The sequence below is a fragment of the Tachysurus fulvidraco genome, chromosome 15 (assembly GCF_022655615.1).
Source record: "Tachysurus fulvidraco isolate hzauxx_2018 chromosome 15, HZAU_PFXX_2.0, whole genome shotgun sequence".
Classification (NCBI taxonomy): Eukaryota; Metazoa; Chordata; class Actinopteri; order Siluriformes; family Bagridae; genus Tachysurus; species Tachysurus fulvidraco.
In genome coordinates this window covers 20,490,089-20,511,970 of record NC_062532.1, presented here as the reverse complement: position 1 = coordinate 20,511,970, position 21,882 = coordinate 20,490,089, and the positions used below count along the sequence as shown (strand labels likewise).

The 21,882-nt window shown below is 42.2% G+C and overlaps 2 protein-coding genes across 2 annotated transcripts; both read left to right on the top strand.

Annotated features, from left to right (window-relative positions):
• Nucleotides 1-7,312: 7,312 nt before the first annotated feature.
• LOC125138629 (zona pellucida sperm-binding protein 3-like) lies at nucleotides 7,313-9,209 on the top strand. Its single transcript, XM_047800604.1, has 7 exons — nucleotides 7,313-8,089; nucleotides 8,177-8,280; nucleotides 8,352-8,529; nucleotides 8,598-8,715; nucleotides 8,790-8,875; nucleotides 8,945-9,036; nucleotides 9,105-9,209. Exons 1-7 carry the CDS (start codon nucleotides 7,347-7,349, stop codon nucleotides 9,164-9,166), a joined length of 1,383 nt encoding a protein of 460 aa, XP_047656560.1. The 5' UTR covers nucleotides 7,313-7,346; the 3' UTR covers nucleotides 9,167-9,209.
• A 7,609-nt stretch (nucleotides 9,210-16,818) lies between these two features.
• On the top strand, nucleotides 16,819-18,717 carry LOC113663518 (zona pellucida sperm-binding protein 3-like). The gene is made up of 8 exons (XM_027178823.2): nucleotides 16,819-17,399; nucleotides 17,476-17,594; nucleotides 17,682-17,785; nucleotides 17,856-18,033; nucleotides 18,102-18,219; nucleotides 18,296-18,381; nucleotides 18,451-18,542; nucleotides 18,611-18,717. The coding sequence occupies exons 1-8, from the start codon at nucleotides 16,854-16,856 to the stop codon at nucleotides 18,670-18,672; spliced, it is 1,305 nt and encodes a 434-aa protein (XP_027034624.2). The 5' UTR covers nucleotides 16,819-16,853; the 3' UTR covers nucleotides 18,673-18,717.
• Nucleotides 18,718-21,882: the final 3,165 nt, after the last annotated feature.

Here is a 21,882-nt window from a genome sequence, read left to right as displayed (position 1 = left end):
CTAATAGTAACAGTACATCCCTCTAAATGGAAGTTAAATTGTGAGAGTTTCTGTGTGCTGGTTTTTGGACCTATAAGTAGTATTTCTGTCTTATCAGTGTTAACAGCAGAAAACTCCAGCTCATCCAGTCTTTTATCTCTCTAAGGCAGTGGTCCCCAACCCCAGGGCCGCAGACCGGTACCGGTCCGTGGACCAAATGGTACCGGGCCGCCCAAGGAACATTAAATTATTTCCATTTCGTTTAATGTTTGTGCGACTTTCCATGGATGAGAGGTTAACCAGGAGCTGAGAGACGTCACCTAAAGCCGCACCAATACCGCGCATGCTCAAAATATCATGATATCTGGCCAGGTGAAGGTGACGTCTGGAGCTGAGTGGCTGCGAGCGGCAGTGGTGTTGTAGCTTTGGTGGAGAGAAGGTGTGTATTGCTCTTCTCTCTGTTCACCGGTACTTTCTCATGTTTAACAGTGCTTGGTGTACTTGTGTTTGCTCAAATTTAACCGACAATTTAGCAAAAATGAGCACGAAACAGACATCGTTAGAAAGTTAGAAACTTTGCTGGCGTTCTGGATTAAAGTAATGGCGGAATACCCTGAGATTGCCGCAGTGCAGTTTTCTGCAGTGACAGCAACCGAAACAAATCAACAGAATAAACTGAACATAAGCAACACACTTCGGGTGTCATTGTCTCCTATTACCCCAGATGGAACCGTCTCGTTGCAAAGAAACAAGCTCAGGGTTCTCATTGTTTTAGCATTGTAGTGAGTTCAAAAGGCATGTTTAAATACAATTAAATAAAAATTATTTATTTTAATTTAATTGTATAAATGCCACCCCCCACCCCCAGCGGGCTGCGGTAAAATCAAACATCGACCGGTCCGCGGCGATAAAAAGGTTGGAGACCACTGCTCTAAGGCATTGAGTTAACTTGGACACTAGCTATTTCATCTGGTTTTGATGAGATATATAACTGTGTGTAGTCAGCATAGCAGTGGAAACTAATCCCATGTCTTCTAATAATGTTCCCTAATGGAAGCATGTATATCAAGAAAAGGAGAGGTCCTAGAACTGATCCTTGATGGTCCACATAATTAACTGGCAATAAACTGGAGGATTCAACATTTTATTCTACAAATTGGTATTGATCAGATAGAAAGGATCTAAACCAACTTAAAGCCTATCCATGAATACCTGTGTAATTATGTAAGCAATCTACAGTAGGACAATGTTGTGATCTATAGTGTCGAATGCAGCACTAAGGGCAAGTAGAACTAATAGGGACATACAGTCTTTGTCCGAAGCTAAGAACAAGTCGTTTGTGACTTTCACAAGTGCAGTTTCTGTGCTATGATGGGGCCTGAAACCTGATTGAAACTCTTCGAAGATATTGTTCGCCTGCAAGAAGGAGCTCAGTTGAACAGACACAACCTTTTCAAGTATTTTAGACATAAACGGAAGATGTGAAATAGGTCTGTAATTTGATAGTTCATTTGGCTCTAAATTAGGTTTATTGATGAGTGGCCTAATGACTGCCAATTTGAAGGATTTAGAGACGTAACCTAAAGATAATGAGGCGGTAATAATATAAAGAAGAGGCTCACCAGCTTTATGTAACACTTCTTTCAGTAATCTGAGTTTCTGATCTGCAACTTGTAAGGGTTTTCCCAAACAGAGTAGCTGCTTGTGTAAGCCATATCTTGACACTAATATGATCATAAATTCATATCATAAAGGACAAGATCCCGGATACAGGCGGCTGAAATGAGTTTCCTCCGTAGGGTGGCTGGGTGCACCCTTAGAGATAGGGTGAAGAGCTCGGTCACTCGGGAGGAGCTCAGTGTAGAGCCGCTGCTCTTCCACATCGAGAGGAGTCAGCTGAGGCTGCTGAGCATCAGCTGAGATGCCTCCTGGACGCCTCCCTGGAGAGGTGTTCCGGGCATGTCCAACTGGGAGGAGGCCCCGGGGAAGACCTAGGACAGACACGCTGGATTGACTATGTCTCTCGGCTGGCCAACCTCAATGTGCACAGCAAAATTGCAAGGAGAAAGCTACTACTTTCCAAAAAGAACAATGCTGCCCATTATGTTTGGTAAAGATCATGTGGACAAGCCAGAGGATTAAAGGAAAAATTATTTGTGGAGTAATCAGACCAAAATAAAATGTTCTTTTTTTTTTTTTTTAAAAGAGAAGCATTATTTTTGGAGAAAGGAAAATGGTGAATTCCAGCATCATAAAATTATACCTTTTGTGAAACATGGTGGTGGAAGTATTCTGCTTTGGGTTTGTATTGCTGCATCTGGGCCAGGATGGCTTGCAATCATTAACAGAACAATGAATTCAGAATTATGATGGTGAAATCAAAATGTTAGGATTTTTTAAAAGATTTAAAGTGGTTACTATCATATGCAGAGTAAGAAAACAAGTTTCCTAGGACAATGAAATTCTTTCTTTGCTGTCCACAGTGAATGCCCGACAAGTACAGAAAAAAAGAAATTATGTTAAAAAAGTAAAATTAAGTACAAAAAATCACACACACACACACACACACACACACACACACACACACACACACACACACACACACACACACACACACACATAACTACAAACATAGTTAAAAAATAACAAGAATAAACTGTGCAGCAGATAGACTATGAAAATACAGAAATATAGACTATCTGTATGTACAAGTGTACAGTGAGTGTTAACAATATATACACACATACATGTATATTTACTGTAATATGTGCAAATATTTAATACTACTGTAGATGGTAATGCAGCAGTAACATTTACAATGTACAAATTTATTGCAACTGTGGATAATGATAGAAATGGCATTAAAATGAACAGTATGCAGTGAGATGCAGCTACATGACATAACAGCAATAATATTAACAAATGTGCAACATGAGGGGGAGCAATTTAGTTCAGCTGAACTATGAGATAGATGAAACTAGTCTATGTCTTCTGGCTACCTGTTCAAGAGTCTAATTGCTGAGGGAAAGAATAAGTCCCTTAGTTTCGAGGTCCTGCATTTCAGACTCCTGTACCACTGTCTTGAGGGGAGGAGTGTGAACAGTCCATGATGGGGATGGGTGGGATCCATTAAAATGGAGGCAGCGCTCCTGTGGGCTCTGCAGTTGTAAATGTTCTGCAGAGAGGTCAGTGGAGTCTCTCTCTCTGCAAATGTTTGCGGTCCCTCATTGTAGTGCCGCCATACCACACTGTAAAGCAGTTGGTTAAGACATTCAATAACAGCTGTAGAAGTTGTTGAGGATATTAAGTGGCATGCCTAACCTCCTGAGAAAGGACAGTTGCTGTTCTGACTTTTTAAAAAGCTGGGTGGAGTTGAGGTCCTTACTGATGTGGACTCCAAGGTATTTGAAGCTGCTCTCCCTCTATACTTTAAGCTTTTGTATGAATAGTGCCTGATGAGTTCTCCACTCCTTCCTCATGTCTACTATTATCTCCTTTGTCTTGTCTCTATTGAGGGTGAGATTATTGTCCTCACACCATGTCACAAGACTGGCCACCTCCCTTCTGTTGGCCACTTTGTCCCCGCCAGTGATCTGTCCTATCACTGCAGTGTTGTACGCAAAGTTCAGGATGATGTTGAACAATGTGTAGAGGATGGGACTGAAAACACATCACTGTGGGGTGCCAATGTTTGTTGTGATAGAGGCTGAGGTTCTATTTCCAATACTTACAGACTGCGGAGTCAGTCAGGAAGTCGGTCAGGAAGTCAGTTGCAAAGTGAGGGGTGAAGTCCTAGTGCAGAGAGTTTTTGTGTGAGTTTATGGGGGATGACCCTGTAGTCAAAAAAGAGCATCCTGATGTAGGTGTCCTTATCATCCAGATGAGAAAGGGAAATATGGAGTACAGCAGCACTGGTATCTGAGGTGGGTCCACTATCCACCAGGTCCACCAGCACCACTATCTCAAAACACTTCATGTTGATTGGAGTGAGTGCTACTGGTCTGTAATCGTTCAGGCAGGTTGGCGGGCTCTTCTTGGAAAGGGGGATGATGGTGTTGGTCTTGAAGCAGGTGGGTATGATACTCTGACTGATGGAGAGATTGAAGATGGAGGTGAGTACAACAGCTAGTCAGCTCCATTGAATAAGCTCTGAGGGCTTGCCCAGTGATATTGTCTGGCCCTGCTGCCTTATGGGGATTTATCTTTCTCGGTGTTCCTATTCAGTAGGAGGGGAGAAGGGGGAGTTGGGTGGTCCCAGTGTGTGCCTCCACTTTGAGGAAATGGCAAGACATCTGTCCATGAACTGAATCTCAAGAAAAAATGGGTCATACACCAAGACAACAAGCACAAGCACCCAGGCCTGTCTACCAAGGAAAGAGAAACAAAGATAATGTTTTAGAATGGCCAAGTCAATGTACTGACTTTAATCCAACAGTAAAAATTCATTTGAGAACACCCAAAATTTACTGGAAACTTTGCTGCACAAGGGCTCACAACTTGTACTGAAATCAAAGGTTCACATACTTTTGCGAGTCACAAATATGTAATGCTGGATCAATAAGTAAATGAACAAGTACAATATTGTTGGCACATTTGTTTGATTGTGTTCACTTTGTTTACTTCTAGGACTTGTTTGAATATCTGTTGAATATATGTTTTGAATATAAATATATGGGTCATATTTATGCAGTAATCTAGGAATTTCTAAAGGGTTCACAAATTTTCAATTGACACTGTTGGAAAGATAAAATCTTTATTCTGTCTGCTTTACATTTCCTTATGTTACTGTGCAATCATAAAACATAAAGATAGGGTGTAATTGCTAAATATGGAGATTCAAAGCTAACCAAAACCCTCAAGCTGCCATCTTGTTTTGTGTCAGTTGACCTCCATTTCCCATTTTCTTGAGTTTTTAATTTATTGACTGTGTTTTTTAATTTATGTCCATGATGAGAAGTTACTCCTCATTGAAAGTTTGGCCCCCAGTAGACCAAGGTGAATACATTTCCCAATGAGCTAGTCTCTTTTAAGTGAGATCATTGAGTATTTCCTATAGAAAATAATTTATTTAATGATTAAATTGCCATTGAAGCGTCAAAATTGTACCAGAGGCTCCATACTGGTCATAGCCATGATCATACAGCAGGAACATTATGGAACACTGAGAGGTCAATAGATAAGTCAGGATGTAACTTTTTTCAGAAACTCCAGCCATAAGGACGCATCAGAGTTATCTGTCCCCAGGGGATTCGTTACCACAATGTAAAATGAGCGTGTTTCTGGAGGCCTTGGGAAAACGCCTTCTTTCAAAAAAAAAGAGCATACTACGAAAGACAGAACAGTCATACAGGATGATTTATTTCAGAAAACAAATACACAACCAAAACTATGGTTAGGGTTAGATTATCAAATTGGCTGCGCCTACCTGATGACGCAATATCTGTTACGCTTTTCTGAAATCCCTGGAAATAAGTGCCTGCCGTTTAGAGAGAGCATAGTGGCCAAAGGCAGTGTGTACAGTGCTGTAATATACAGCATTGATTATGTTACAGCAGCACAATGCATAAAATCATTCTGAATGTGAATGTCTAAAATGTAAACATTTTGACTATAACCATGGCATGGTTGCTGGTGCCAGATGGGCTGGTTTGAGTATTTTAGAAACTGCTGGCAATCTCCTGGCAATTTCACACAACAGTCTCTAGAGTTTTCATAGAATGAAGAGGTAAACTAAAACATACTGTGAATGGACGATCTTCTGGCTGAAACAGCTTGTTGATGAGAGTTATCAAAGTATAATATCTATATTGGTCTGAGCGGACCGAATGTCTATAGTTACTTAAATAAACTAGGAGAAGCAGAAAAGCATATCAGAACACACGTCAAATCTTGAGGTGGATGTGCTACAATCCCTTTTCACTGCTGTCAGCCTAAAAAAAGAATCTGACCACATGATGTCCATATGATGAGGCTCATCCAAACTGGACAGACCACGCAAAAAAAAAATAAAAATTAGACCACGCAATTGTTTTTGTAACCTCCAACTGTCCAGTTTGTTTGAGCTTGTGCTTAAAATTCTAGCTCTTGGCTGACAGGAGTAGAACCTGATGTGGTGTTCAGCTATTGTAGCCTATCCACCTCAAGGTTTGATATTTTGTGCATGCTGAGATGCTTTTCTCATCTCAGCATGGATGTAAAGAGTGATTATATGATTGATATATCCTTCTTGTAGTTAAAACCAATCTGTTGATTTTCCTCTGATATCACTTAAGATGTTTCCACATTCAGAATCGTCACACAATCAATGTGTTTTGTGTGAAACAGACATCAGCAGGTTCTGAGATGCTCAGACCTGCCTGCCTGGCACCATCACACTTTCCCCTGTTTTTGTGTGTGATGTAAAATGACCTGAAGCTCTTGACCTGTATCTGCTGCCACATTACAGCCCGATTTAAAAAAAAATCAAGTCTCCATTATTGAACATATGATAAGTTCAATTAAATAGGCTTGAAGCTAAAACTGTAATAAAATGAGGTAAACTCTGACACACATATTTGTTAGTTTGTAATTATATGTTATATAATTGCTTGGTGACTCGGTCCATTGTTAAAAGTACTACACAAATGAATTTTTATTGACTTGAATATATACATAGTATATATTAATACAGTATAAGTAGGGCAAGTCATGGCCTAATGGTTAGAGAGTCTGACTTGTAATCCTAAGGTTGTGGGTTTGAGTCTCGGACCCGCCACGACTGAGGTGCCCTTGAGCAAGGCACCGAACGCCCCAACTGCTCCCATAAATGGCTGCCCACTGCTCTGGGTTTGTGTTCAGAGAACACAAATGCAGAGAACAAATTCTGAGTATGGGTCACCATACTTAGCCGTGTGTCACTTCACTTTCAAGTAGTCCTGTATATTAGATATTCTTTGAAACAAGCACAGTTGGAAACAACATTTCTGTATTTCTGTTTTCAATCCATAAGCTGATGATCTTCACTGGCTTTATATTAATTAAACTTGCATATTTGTTTAGCAACTCCAAAAACATTTCATTTCTTTGAATTTCTTTTTTTAAGCAAGCTCTCGATCAGAGTCTACAATTTAAATTCTATTTTTAGTTTAGCAAATTGCCTATCTAGGTAATGTGGTTGAGACAATTAATAAAATTAAGCTCTTGGCCAATCAAATGCAGGGGAGGTGACCTTCTAATTGCTGTCTTCTATCAGGCAGCCTAATTTGTAACTCAACAGGCCCAGAATAACATTAGGATAATTAGAAACGCTTGAAGTCGTGCTGAAATCACCATATAAATAGGAGGTAGTCTGCCAACTCTACTGTGCATGCAATTGTCTGTCAACAGCAATGGGTTTCAACCAAATGGAAGTTGGTGTGGTTGTGCTGCTGCTTTCAGTTGGTTTGTCAACAGCCCAATGGCCGCTAAAGGAAGCTGTTCTAGCTCCTCTTGGATTTCAACATAACAATTCAGGGTATCATTTGGTGCCAGTGAACACTGGGTTGACTTCTCAATGGCTGCAAAGGGATCAACAAGCTGGAAGCCCTGCAGTAGGAGTGCAGCTTCAAAATCCTTCAGGTCCTCAAAACCAGCAAGTAGTGCAGCAACCAGCAAAGAAAGTGACTTGGCGTTTTCCAGCAGCACCACAAATCCCAACCCCACCAGCACCAGTGCACTTTGTAAGGCAGTCTGATCCTGTTCCTGCCCAGGGTGTAACAGTAAAGTGCAACGAGACTGCAGTGTGTGTAGAGGTGAGAAGGGATCTGTTTGGAACTGATGCACCCCTCAATATTGCTGCCTTCACACTGGGTGGCTGTGCTGCCAGGGGGATGGATGCTTCTTCTCAAGTCTTCATCTTTGAATCTGCTCTGTATGGCTGCAACAGCAAGTTGACCGTAAGTATCCTGTTGCCTAATCCCTTGGTTTGGCTTAAGCTTTTCTGGCCTTTCTTAAACTGTTTCCTTTCCTTTCAGGTGACCGCAAAGGAGCTTGTCTATATCTTCTCCCTTGGTATGGCTTCAGTGCCCTTAAGTAGTACTCCCATTCAAAGGGTTGCTGCTACTGTGGTTTCAATTGAGTGTCACTACCTGAGGTATAGTTCTGTACCAAAACCCAAACTACTTTAGATACTTGGGAGGCTGTACAAATTATTGATGGGTCATGTTTGAATGCTTTCCAGATTCCACAATGTGAGCAGCAATCCTCTTATGCCTGCTTGGATCCCATATGCTTCTGCCCAAGCTGCTGAGGAACTTCTTGTTTTCTCCTTGAGGCTTATGATGGGTCTGTATCCCTAGTAGTGCAGTTGAGCTCTGTGGTTTTTGAATAGTTACTAATATGGTTTCTTTTCATAGCTGAGTGGACTTCTGAAAGGCCGTCCAACCAGTACTACCTGGGTGAGCTCATCAACATTGAGGCCTCTGTACTGCAGTTCAACCACGTACCTCTGCGTGTCCTTGTTGACAGCTGTGTGGCCACCCCTGTCCCTGATCTCAATGCCATCCCTAGATATTCCTTCATTGAGAACTATGGGTGAGTGCAGTTCTCCTTCTTGCTTTGCAAGCTGACCAAGAAAGCCTTAACCCTGTAAATCCTTCTAGGTGCATGATTGATGCCAAGCTTACACACTCCAGCTCTCACTTCTTGCCTCAAACTCAAGCATCTAAACTGAGACTTCAGCTGGAGGCCTTCAGGTTTCAACAAGTAAACAGCAGCATGGTAGGTGATGCTTGTCTGGGTGGGATGATGGCCATGTTGAGCTGTCAATAACACTATTTCTTTTTTTAAACCAGGTTTACATTGCATGCCTCCTAAAGGCAACTGCAACATCTGCCCCTGCTGATGCTGAGCACAAGGCTTGTTCATTCTCCAGCAATGGGTATGTTTCTGTACTATTCTAATGGTTTTGCTGATGAGCAGTGACTAACCCACTGCTGTTTCTTCCTAGATGGACTGCTGCATATGGTGCTGACCAGGTATGCAGCTGTTGCAGTAGTAGCTGTGCTGGGAGGAAGGGTCATGACCTGGCATCAGAGCAAGGTATTTGTGGAACAAAGGAGGGTTTTTTTTTTTCTTTGTGCCTTGCTAAAATTATACTTTATTTGTAGGTTTGCAGCTAGTGAAAGAAGTAAGCCTTGGACCAGTTGTGGTTCTGGAAAATGCTTTGTAGTCTAATGACTTGTTCATTTGCTTCAATAAATTTTTAAAAAATACATTTTCTCTTGGCTTTTTTTTAATTGCTTTGTCATCCAAACAAGGCTACATCACTACACATGTTGTGCACAGCCAATGTACAAGCACATTCTGTAAGAATTGGACAAAATTACCTGTGCAAGGTCCTCTGGGTACAAAAGAGTCTTGACTGTTCAAGCAAGTTCCATAGAGGTGGCCAATTCAACATGTGCATCCCTGTCCCTAATTTACACCTAACCCTTTTTGAGTGCATACTGTGGTTAGGTTTCTGAACTTGAATTCTATACAGGAACAAAATTCTAACTTTTGTAGGTGATTGTCTTTCCCTTTTTGTCTGAATGGATTAAAAGCTGTGACTTTACTATACAAATGAGAAATCTATGCCCCTGTTCTATAATTTAGGACCTTTTGGTACATTCCCAGAAGTGGTCAACCAACAAAGAACACTCCAAAAGCAAGACATATTACAGTCTGTTGGGTCAGAAAGGAATGCAGGGTAACTTATAAGCAACTAAAGGCTGGTTTTACTTTGGCTTATGTTAATGTTCATGAGCTACTACTCTCCATAAAGAACAATGCTGCCAATTATGTTTGGTAAAGATCATGTGGACAAGCCAGAGGACGATTGGAAAAATAATTTGTGGAGTAATGAGACCAAAATAAAACTTTTTGCTTTAAAATGAGAAGCGTTGTTTTTTGGAGAAAGGAAAATGCTGAATTCCAGCATCATAAAATTATACCTTCTGTGAAACATGATGGTAGATTTATTATGCTTTGGGCGTGTATTGCTACATCTGGGTCCAAAATGGCTTGCGATCGTTGACAGAACAATGAATTCAGAATTATGATGGTGAACTCAAAGTTAAGATTTTTTAAAAAGATTTAAAGCGGTTACTATCATATGCACAGTAAGGAAACAAGTTTCCCAGTACAATAAAATTCTTTCTTTGCTGTCCACAGTGAATTCCCGACAAGTACAGAAAAAAAGGAACTATGTTAAGTTCAATTACATACAAAAAATATATTTACTATAATATGTGCAAAATTTAATACCACTGTAGATGGTAATGCAGCAGTAACATTAACAATGTACGAATTGGATGCAACTGTGGATACTGATAGAAATGGCATTAAAATTAACAGTATGCAGTGAGATGCTACTTAACATAACAGCAGTAATATTAACAAATGTGCAACATGAGGAGGAGCAATTTAGTTCAGCTGATCTATGACATAGATGAAACTAGTCTGTCTTCTGGCTATGTGTTCAAGAGTCTAATTGCTGAGGGAAAGAATGAGTCCCTTAGTTTGGAGGTCCTGCATTTCACACTCCTGTACCACTATCTTGAAGGGAGGAGTGTGAGCAGTCCATGTTGGGGATAGGTGGGATCCTTTAAAATGGAGGCAGCACTCCTGTGGGCTCTGCAGTGGTAAATGGTTTGCAGAAACGGCAGTGGAATCTCTCTCTGCAAATTTTTGTGGTCCGTCATAGTGCTGCCATACCACACTGCGAAGTGTTGTTGAGGATCTTAAGTGTCATGCCTAACATCCTCAGCCTCCTCAGAAAGGACAGTTGCTGTTGTGCCTTTTTAACAAGCTGGGTGGTGTTGAGCGTCCATGTGAGGTCCTCACTGATGTGGACTCCAAGGTATTTGAAGCTGCTCTCCCTCTATACTTTAAACTTTCGAATGAATAGTCCCTGATGAGTTCTCCACTCCTTCCTCATGTCCACTATTATCTCCTTTGTCTTGTCTGTGTTGAGGGTCAGATTATTGTCCTCACACCATGTCACAAGACTGGCCACCTCCCTTCTGTTGGCTGCTTCGTCCCCACCAGTGATCATCCTGAAGTATGCAGATGACACTGCAGTTATAGGACAGATGTTGAACAATGTGTAGAGGATGGGACTGAAAACACATCCCTGTGGGGTGCCAATGTTTGTTGTGATAGTGGCTGAGGTTCTATTTCCAATCTTAACAGACTGCGTTCTGCCAGTCAGGAAGTCAGTCGCAGAGAGAGGGGTAAAGTCCTAGTGCAGAGATGTTTTGGGTGAGTTTATGGGAGACGACCCTTTAGTCAATAAAGAGCATCCTGATGTAGGTGTCTTTATTAGATTAGATTAGATTAGATTCTTTATTAAATCTTAATTGAATTCTTTATATGCAATGACTTTATTGTCATTGTGCAAGGTACATGTACAGAGCCAATGAAATGCAGTTAGCATCTAACCAGAAGTGTATATATAGCTTACAGTCCGTGGTTGGGGTGAGAAGGATCTTTGATGATGCCCCTCGCCCTTTGCAATCAGCGTTTTTTGAAAATGTTCTCCAAGGAAATATACCTGGTCTCCTCAGGAAATATAGGTGCTGTTGTGCCTTTCTGATCAGGATGGAAAAGTTCAGAGACCAGGTGAGGTCCTCAGAGATGTGTATTCCAAGGAACTTGAGGCTGAGTACATGCTCAACAGCAGTTTCTTTGATGTAAATTGGAGCATTTACATTTACAGCATTTGGCAGATGCCCTTATCCAGAGCGACGTACATAAGTGCTTAAATCTCTAACATTGAATACATTAATGCTGGTTCACTAGGTTATATATTTAAGATACCATGAGTTTAAAACATTTGTTCAAAGTTACAATGAAAAAGTGTCAAAGGTTTTTTTTTTTTTTTTTTTTTTTTTTTTTAAATGCAAAAGATAAGGAAAGAAGTGTGAGTTGAAGTGTTTCCTGAATAAGTATGTCTTCAACCGCCGCTTGAAAATAGCCAATGACTCAGCTGTCCGGACCTCTAGGGGAAGTTCATTCCACCACCTTGGTGCCAGAACAGAGAAGAATCTTGTAGTGTACTTGCCTCTTACCCTGAGAGATTGTGGAACCAGTCGAGCAGTGCTGGTAGATCGGAGGGTGCGGGGTGCAGTACGAGGAATGATGAGGGCTTTGAGGTAAGAGGGAGCTGGTCTATTTTTGGCTTTGTAGGCCAGCATCAGTGTTTTGAATCGGATGCGTGCAGCTACCGGAAGTCAGTGGAGGGATCGCAGTAGCGGGGTGGTATGCGAGACCTTTGGCAGGTTGAAAACAAGCCCGGCAGCTGCATTTTGGATCATTTGCAGAGGATTGCGTTCATAGGTAGACCTGCCAGCAGTGCATTGCAGTAATCCAGTCTAGAAATGACAAGAGACTGAACAAGTACCTGAGCAGTCTGTGTGGACAAAAATGGCCGAATCCTTCTAATGTTGTAGAGAAGAAACCGACATGAGCGAGTCACATTAGCAACATGAGAGGAAAAGGACAGTTGATTGTCCATGATTACCCCAAGGTTGCAAGCTGTGGCTGAAGGGGAGATCAGATCACTGTGCAAGGATATAGCAAGATCATGACCTGGGGATGAATCACCTGGGATGAACAGCAGTTCAGTTTTGCTAGGATTGAGCTTTAACTGATGAGCAGTCATCCATGATGAAATTTCTGCCAGTCATGCTGAGAGTGGGATGCCAGTAGAGAGTCTGCATGGAGCAGATGTCACTCCCCTCCATGTTACCTGATATGAGCATCCTTCCAGGTAGGAGGCAAACCATTCCTAAGCTGATCCGCAAATCCCAAGACTCTTGAGGGTGGATAAGAGAGTCTTGTGGTTGACCGTATCAAACGCTGCTGAAAGGTCAAGGAGGATAAGGACAGATGACAGTTTGGCTGATCTAGCAGTATGTAGCTTCTCGGAGACATCCTTAAGGGCTGTCTCTGAGACATCCTTAAGGACTGTCTCTTTAGAGTGAGCTGCTTTAAAGCCAGACTGGTTGGGATCTTGGAGGTTGTTCTGTGAGAGATAGACAGACAGTTGATTATAGACAATGTGTTCAAGAATTTTTGAAAGAAATGAGAGAAGTGATACCGGTCTGTAGTTACTGATGTCTGATGGATCCAGAGCAGGTTTCTTTAGGATGGGAATAACCCTTGCTCTCTTGAAAGTAGTTGGTACCTGACCAGATGCTATGGATCTATTGACGATAGTGGAAATGAAGGGCAAGAGGTCTTGTGAGATGGTCTGGAGCATAGTGGTAGGGAGTGGATCCAATGGACAGGTGGTAGGATTGCAGGACTGGATGAGTTGTAAAATCTCTTCTGCTGCCACAGTTGAGAAATGTGACAACAAAGGTGTAGGGGAATGCATACTCTGAGATGTAAGTGCGGTCGGGGCTGAAGTGAAGGTCCGGCAGATTTCCTCGATCTTCTCCTGGTAGTAAGAAGCAAAGTCTTCTGCAGTCAGGGAGGATGAAGAAGGTGGAGCCGGGGGGGTTGAGCAGAGAAGAGAAGATGATGTGGAATTTCCGAGGGTCATGTGAGGAAGCTTCAAGCTTTTCCTTGTAGAAGGAAGTCTTGGCAGAAGTCACATGTGTGGAGAACTTGGCAAGAAGTGTTCTGTAAAAATCAAGATCTGCATCAAGTTGTGATTTCTTCCACTTTCTCTCTGATGATCTTAGCTCTCTTCGATTGTTGGCAGCACACCTGAAAGCCAAGGAGCGGAACAAGAAGTTTTTTTGGGTTTAGTGAACATAGGGCAGAGGAAGTCCATAGTTGAGGAAAGATGGGTGTGATTGCCAGCACATCTGAAATCCACAACGACCTCCTTGGTCTTTTTGGTGTTAAGTTCCAGGTTATTGTCCTCCCACCATGCTACTAGGTGCTGGATCTCCTCCCTGTAAGCCATCTCGTTGGTACCTTCAATCAGGTCTACAACTTTGGTGTCGTCTGCAAACTTTATAATGCTGTTTGAGGTATGGACAGATATGCAGTCATAGTATAGTAGTGGAGAAAATACACATCCCTGAGGGATCCCAGTGCTGATGGTAAGACTGGAGGATTTGACAGTGTTCAGACGAACAGACTGCAATCTGTTCGAAGGAAGTCCAGAGTCCAATTGCAGAGTTGTGTGATGATACCAAGTTGTTCCAGCTTCAGGGTTAGCTTGGAAGGCCTAACTGTATTAAAAGCTTAGCTGAAATCAACAAACAGCATCCTGGCATAGGTGTCAGGGTTATCCAAGTGAGTTAGCACAGAATGAAATACAGTGGAAATGGCGTCCTCAGTTGATCTATTTGGGCGATAGGCAAATTGGTAAAGGTCCTGGTTGGTTGGCAGACAGGCTATAAGTGGGTGAGGACCACACTTATCATCCAGATGAGAAAGGGAAATATGGAGTACAGCAGCAATGGCATCTGAGGTGGGTCCACTATCCACCAGCACCACTATCTCAAAACACTTCATTTTGGAGTGAGTATGACTGGTCTGTAATCGTTCAGGCAGGTTGGGGAGCTCTTCTTGGGAAGGGGGATGATGAGATAGTGGTGCTGGTGTGGTCTTTAAGCAGGTGGGTATGATGCTCTGACTGAGGGAGAGGTTGAAGATGGAGGTAAGTACAACAGCTAGACAAGTCCATAGCACAAACTCTGATTGCTTGCCCAGGGATAATGTCTGGCCCTGCTGCCTTATGGGGATTGATCTTTCTCAGTGCTTTGTGTACCACAGCTGATAATACAGTAGGAGGGGAGAATGGGGGTTTGGTGGTCCCAGTGTGTGTGCCTCCACTGGGAGGAAATGGCAAGACATCTGTCCATGAACTGAATCTCAAGAAAAAATGGGTCATACACCAAGACAACAAGCACAAGCACCCAGGCCTGTCTACCAAAGAAAGAGAAACAAAGATATTGTTTTAGAATGGCCAAGTCAATGTTCTGACTTTAATCCAAAAGAAAAATTGTGGAAGGACCTGAAGCAAGCAGTTTGTTTGAGGAGACCCAATAAAGTCTCAGTGTTAAAGCTCTTCTGTACTGAGCAATGGAATTCTTCTAAGCTGTTGTTCAGGGCTGATCAAATGTTTACCGGAAAATTTGCTGCACAAGGGCTCACAACTTATACTGAAATCAAAGGTTCACACACAAATATGTAATATGTAATATGTAATAATTAAATGAAGAAGTATAATATTGTTGGATCATTTGTTTGATTGTGTTCACTTTGTTTACTTTCAGGACTTGTTTGAATATCTGATGATGTTTTGGGTCATATTTATGCAGAAATATAGGAATTTTTAAAGAGTTCACAAATTCTTAAGTCACACTGTTGGAAAGACAAAATCTTTATTCTCTCTGCTTTACATTTCTTTGTTACTGTGCAATCATAAAACATGAAAAAATAAGGTGTAATAGATAAATATGGAGATTCAAAGCTAAGCAAAACCCTCAAGCTGCCATCTTGCTTTGGGTCAGGTGACCTCCATTTCCCATTTTCTTCAGTTTTAAAATGTATTCATTCATTCATTCATTCATTCATTCATTTTCTACCACCTATCCAAACTTCTCGGGTCACGGGGAGCCTGTGCCTATCTCAGGCGTCATCGAGCATGAAGGCAGGATACACCCTAGACGGAGTGCCAACCCATCGCAGGGCACACACACACACACACACACACACTCTCTCATTCACTTACGCAATCACACACTACAGACAATTTTCCAGAGATGCCAATCAACCTACCATGCATGTCTTTGGACCGGGGGAGAAAACCGGAGTACCCGGCAGAAACCCCTGAGGCACGGGGAGAACATGCAAACTCCACACACACAAGGCGGAGGCGGGAATCCAACCCCTAACCCTGGAGGTGTGAGGCAAGTCACGTCAAGAAGCTTTTATTGTCATTTCTACCATATATAGCTGTTGCAGTACATAGTGAAATGAGACAAACTTTCTCCAGGATCAAGGTGCTACATAAAACAAATACAGGGCTAGTACTTAGTAAGCAGTCCTAGACACACTAGCTGCAACTGTATAACCTGGTGCAAACAGTGCAAGACAAGACAGAAAAGACAGTGCAGAACAAAAGGTTACAAGACAATACACAAATTACAAAAAAGACAGTACACAAAAGACAGTAAACAAAAAAACAGTGTCGACCGACCAGTGTCAATACTGTATGTAAATACTGTAAGTTCAGACAATATTGTGTGCAGTAATACTAGAATGAACACAGTCTTAACAGCAGGTCCCTGGGATAGTGTATAAGTTTGTGAAAACAGCAACAACTGACATATTGAACAGTATGAGCAAAATGACTGAAATGTTAGACAGTGTGTGCAAAGAGCAAAAAGGAGCAATTGGCACTTTTGCAATCAAGTGTCCATTATTGCCCATACGATAAATTTAATTAAATAGGCTTCAAGCTAAAACTAATAAAATCAGGTAAACTCTGACACACATATTTGTTAGTTTGTAATTATATGTTATATAATTGCTTGCTGACTAGGTCTATTGTTAAAAGCACTACACAAGTGAATTTTTATTAAATTGAATACATACATAGTATAGATTAAGTAGTCTGGAATATTAGATATTCTTTGAAACAAGCACATTAAAATTCTATTTTTAGTTTAGCAAATTGCCTATCTAGGTAATGTGGCTGAGACAATTAATAAAATTAAGCTCTTGGCCAATCAAACGCAGGGGAGGTGACCTTCTAATTGCTGTCTTCTATCAGGCAGCCTAATTTGTAACTCAACAGGCCCAGAAGAACATTAGGATAATTAGAAACGTTTGAAGTCGTGCTGAAATCACCATATAAATAGTAGGTTGTCTGCCAACTCTACTGTGCATGCAATTGTCTGTCAACAGCAATGGGTTTCAACCAAATGGAAGTTGGTGTGTTTGTGCTGCTGCTTTCATTTGGGTTGTCAACAGCCCAATGGCCGCTAAAGGAAGCTGTTCTAGCTCCTCTTGGATTTCAACATAACAATTCAGGGTATCATTTGGTGCCAGTGAACACTGGGTTGACTTCTCAATGGCTTCAAAGGGATCAACAAGCTGGAAGCCCTGCAGTAGGAGTGCAGCTTCAAAATCCTTCAGGTCCTCAAAACCAGCAAGTAGTACAGCAACCAGCAAAGAAAGTGACTTGGCGTTTTCCAGCAGCACCACAAATCCCAACCCCACCAGCACCAGTGCACTTTGTAAGGCAGTCTGATCCTGTTCCTGCCCAGGGTGTAACAGTAAAGTGCAACGAGACTGCAGTGCGTGTAGAGGTGAGAAGGGATCTGTTTGGAACTGATGCACCCCTCAATATTGCTGCCTTCACACTGGGTGGCTGTGCTGCCAGGGGGATGGATGCTTCTTCTCAAGTCTTCATCTTTGAATCTGCTCTGTATGGCTGCAACAGCAAGTTGACCGTAAGTATCCTGTTGCCTAATCCCTTGGTTAGGCTTTTAAGCTTGTCTGGCCTATCTTAAACTGTTTCCTTTTCAGGTGACTGCAAAGGAGCTTGTCTATATCTTCTCCCTTGGTATGGCTTCAGTGCCCTTAAGTAGTACTCCCATTCAAAGGGTTGCTGCTACTAAGGTTTCAATTGAGTGTCACTACCTCAGGTATAGTTCTGTACAAAAACCCAAACTGCTTTAGATACTTGGGAGGCTTTACAAATTATTGATGGGTCATGTTTGAATGCTTTCCAGATTCCACAATGTGAGCAGCAATCCTCTTATGCCTGCTTGGATCCCATATGCTTCTGCCCAAGCTGCTGAGGAACTTCTTGTTTTCTCCTTGAGGCTTATGATGGGTCTGTATCCCTAGTAGTGCAGTTGAGCTCTGTGGTTTTTGAATGGTTACTAATATGGTTTCTTTTGTAGCTGACTGGACTTCTGAAAGGCCGTCCAACCAGTACTACCTGGGTGAGCTCATCAACATTGAGGCCTCTGTACTGCAGTTCAACCATGTACCTCTGCGTGTCCTTGTTGACAGCTGTGTGGCCACCCCTGTCCCCGACCTCAATGCCATCCCTAGATATTCCTTCATTGAGAACTATGGGTGAGTGCAGTTCTCCTTCTTGCTTTGCAAGCTGACCAAGAAAGCCTTAACCCTGTAAATCCTTCTAGGTGCATGATTGATGCCAAGCTTACACACTCCAGCTCTCACTTCTTGCCTCAAACTCAAGCATCTAAACTGAGACTTCAGCTGGAAGCCTTCAGGTTTCAACAAGTGAACAGCAGCATGGTAGGTGATGCTTGTCTGTTTGCGGTGGTGGACATTTTGAGCTGTCAATAACACTTTTTTTTTTTTTTTAAACTAGGTTTACATTGCATGCCTCCTAAAAGCAACTGCAGCATCTGCCCCTGCTGATGCTGAGCACAAGGCTTGCTCATTCTCCAACAATGGGTATGTTTCTGAACTATTCTAATGGTTTTGCTGATGAGCAGTGTCTAACCCACTACTGTTTCTTCCTAGATGGACTGCTGCATATGGTGCTGACCAGGTATGCAGTTGTTGCAGTAGTAGCTGTGCTGGGAGGAAGGGTCATGACCTGGCATCAGAGCAAGGTATTTGTGGAATAAAGGAGGGTTTTTTTTTTTTTTTGTGGCTTGCTAAAATTGTACTTTGTTTGCAGGTCTGCAGCTAGTGAAGGAAGTAAGCCTTGGCCCAGTTGTGGTTCTGGAAAATGCTTGGTAGTCTAATGACTTGTTAATTTGCTTCAATAAATTTTTATAAAATACATTGATGCTGTGCAAATTCTTCCTGTTAACCAAGACAGCCTTGTCCTCTGATGGCGCAATTATTCTCATGTGTTCCATCAATTACACCCACAACGCCAGGGAATCCTGCAATGTCCATAAATGCCCTTTTATGTGTGTGTAAAGTGCGGGCATCCAGCGGGAATGAAACAAATTGTCACAATATTAGGTTGTGACAAAGCTGTCAGTGTTTGGGTGATGACTCTGCTGACAGAGGATTGGGACAGACCCAAGTCATCACTGCTGCATTGTTGCATTTTCCCTGTTGCCAAATACCTCAGGGTTGTGATTACTTTCTTCTCTGGTGTAATAGCGTTGTGGTGTCGAGTTGGTGAAGTAATTGCATCTCTAAGGAGATCAAACATGATTCCTGCACGATCCAATCTGTAGCATCTCAATAATTCCCTGTCATCCAGTGTTTGCAGGACATCTCTCCTGCCTCCTCTGTTGGCCATTTTGTGCAGCTCCTTTGGGGAACTCCTAAGCCACTAAAAGTCCTCTTCCCTGCTTTTAGCAGATCTCACCTTAGGAGCCCTTTTAAGCGCTAGGAATCTTGAGGAATAGCTTTTATATTAACTGGGATTTTCATGCCACTTTTAGGGGAAATTCTAAGAAAATGTCGACAGATTTTTCTTAGAATTTGGCCGCTAGGAGCCACTTTTTGCACAAAAATTCTTTAGGGATACGGGCCCTGATCTGTAACTTGTAAAGCTTTTCACAAACAGAGTAGCTGCTTGTATGACTTAGCTTACACTAATATGATCATAAATTCATATAAAGGACAATATCCCGGATACAGGCGCTGAAATGAGTTTCCTCTGTAGGGTGGCTGGGCTGGGCGCACCCTTAGAGATAGGGTGAGGAACTCGGTCACTCGGGAGGAGCTCAGTGTAGAGCCGCTGCTCTTCCACATCGAGAGGAGTCAGCTGAGGTGGCTCTGGCATCTGTTCCGGATGCCTCCTGGACGCCTCCCTGGAGAGGTGTTCCGGGCATTTCCAACTGGGAGGAGGCCCCGGGGAAGACATAGGACACGCTGGATTGACTATGTCTCTCGGCTGGCCAACCTCAATGTGTATGGCAAAATTGCAAGGAGAAAGCTACTACTCTCCAAAAAGAACAATGCTGCCCATTATGTTTGGTAAAGATCATGTGGACAAGCCAGAGGATGGCTTGTCCACATGAAAAATAATTTGTGGAGTAATCAGACCAAAATAAAACGTTTTGTTTTAAAAAGAGAAGCATTATTTTTGGAGAAAGGAAAATGCTGAATTCCAGCATCATAAAATTATACCTTTTGTGAAACATGGTGGTGGAAGTATTATGCTTTGGGCTTGTATTGCTGCATCTGCGCCAGGATGGCTTGCAATCATTGACAGAACAATGAATTCAGAATTCTCACTCACTCTCACTCATTTTCTACCGCTTATCCGAACTACCTCGGGTCACGGGGAGCCTGTGCCTATCTCAGGCGTCATCGGGCATCGAGGCAGGATACACCCTGGACGGAGTTGAATTCAGAATCATGATGGTGAAATCAAAATTTTAAGATTTTTTAAAAGATTTAAAGAGGGTACTATCATATGCAGAGTAAGGAAACAAGTTTCCCAGTACACTGAAATTCTTTCTTTGCTGTCCACAGTGAATGCCCGACAAGCACAGAAAAAAAGAAACTATGTTAAAAAAGTAAAATTAAGTACAAAAAAATCACACACACACACATAACTACAAACATAGTTAAAAAATAACAAGAATAAACTGTGCAGCAAATAGACTATGAAAATACAGAAATATACACTAGCTGTATGTACAAGTGTACAGTGTTGAGTGTTGACAATATATACACTCATGTATTTACATATTTTTATTTACTGTAATATGTGCAAAAATTTAATACCACTGTAGATGGTAATGCAGCAGTAACTTTTACAATGTACAAATTGATTGCAACTGTGGATAATGATAGAAATGGCATTAAAATTAACAGTATGCAGTGAGATGCAGGTACATGACATAACAGCAATAATATTAACAAATGTGCAACATGAGGGGGAGCAATTTAGTTCAGCTGAACTATGAGATAGATGAAACTAGTCTATGTCTTCTGGCTACCTGTTCAAGAGTCTAATTGCTGAGGGAAAGAATGAGTCCCTTAGTTTCGAGGTCCTGCATTTCAGACTCCTGTACCACTGTCTTGAGGGGAGGAGTGTGAACAGTCCATGATGGGGATGGGTGAGATCCTTTAAAATGTGGGCTCCTGTGGGCTCTGCAGTGGTAAATGTTTTGCAGAGAGGGCAGTGGAGTCTCTCTCTCTGCAAATGTTTGCGGTCCCTCATAGTATGCTGCCATACCACACTGTAAAGCAGTTGGTTAAGTCATTCAATAACAGCTGTAGAAGTTGTTGAGGATATTAAGTGGCATGCCTAACTTCCTGATCCTCCTGAGAAAGGACAGTTGCTGTTCTGACTTTTTAAAAAGCTGGGTGGAGTTGAGGTCCTTACTGATGTGGACTCCAAGGTATTTGAAGCTGCTCTCCCTCTATACTTTAAGCTAGTGTTTGAATGAGTTCTCCACTCCTTCCTCATGTCCACTATTATCTCCTTTGTCTTGTCTGTATTGAGGGAGATTATTGTCCTTACACCATGTCACAAGACTGGCCACCTCCCTTCTGTTGGCCACTTTGTCCCCGCCAGTGATCTGTCCTATCACTGCAGTGTTGTACGCAAACTTCAGGATGATGTTGAACAATGTGTAGAGGATGGGACTGAAAACACATCACTGTGGGGTGCCAGTGTTTGTTGTGATAGAGGCTGAGGTTCTATTTCCAATACTTACAGACTGCGGAGTCAGTCAGGAAGTCGGTCAGGAAGTCAGTCGCAAAGTGAGGGGTGAAGTCCTAGTGCAGAGAGTTTTTGTGTGAGTTTATGGGGGAATGACCCTGTAGTCAAAAAAGAGCATCCTGATGTAGGTGTCCTTATCATCCAGATGAGAAAGGGAAATATGGAGTACAGAAGCAATGGCATCTGAGGTGGGTCCACTATCCACCAGATCCACTATCCACCAGGTCCACCAGCACCACTATCTCAAAACACTTCATGTTGATTGGAGTGAGTGCTACTGGTCTGTAATTGTTCAGGCAGGCTGGGGGGCT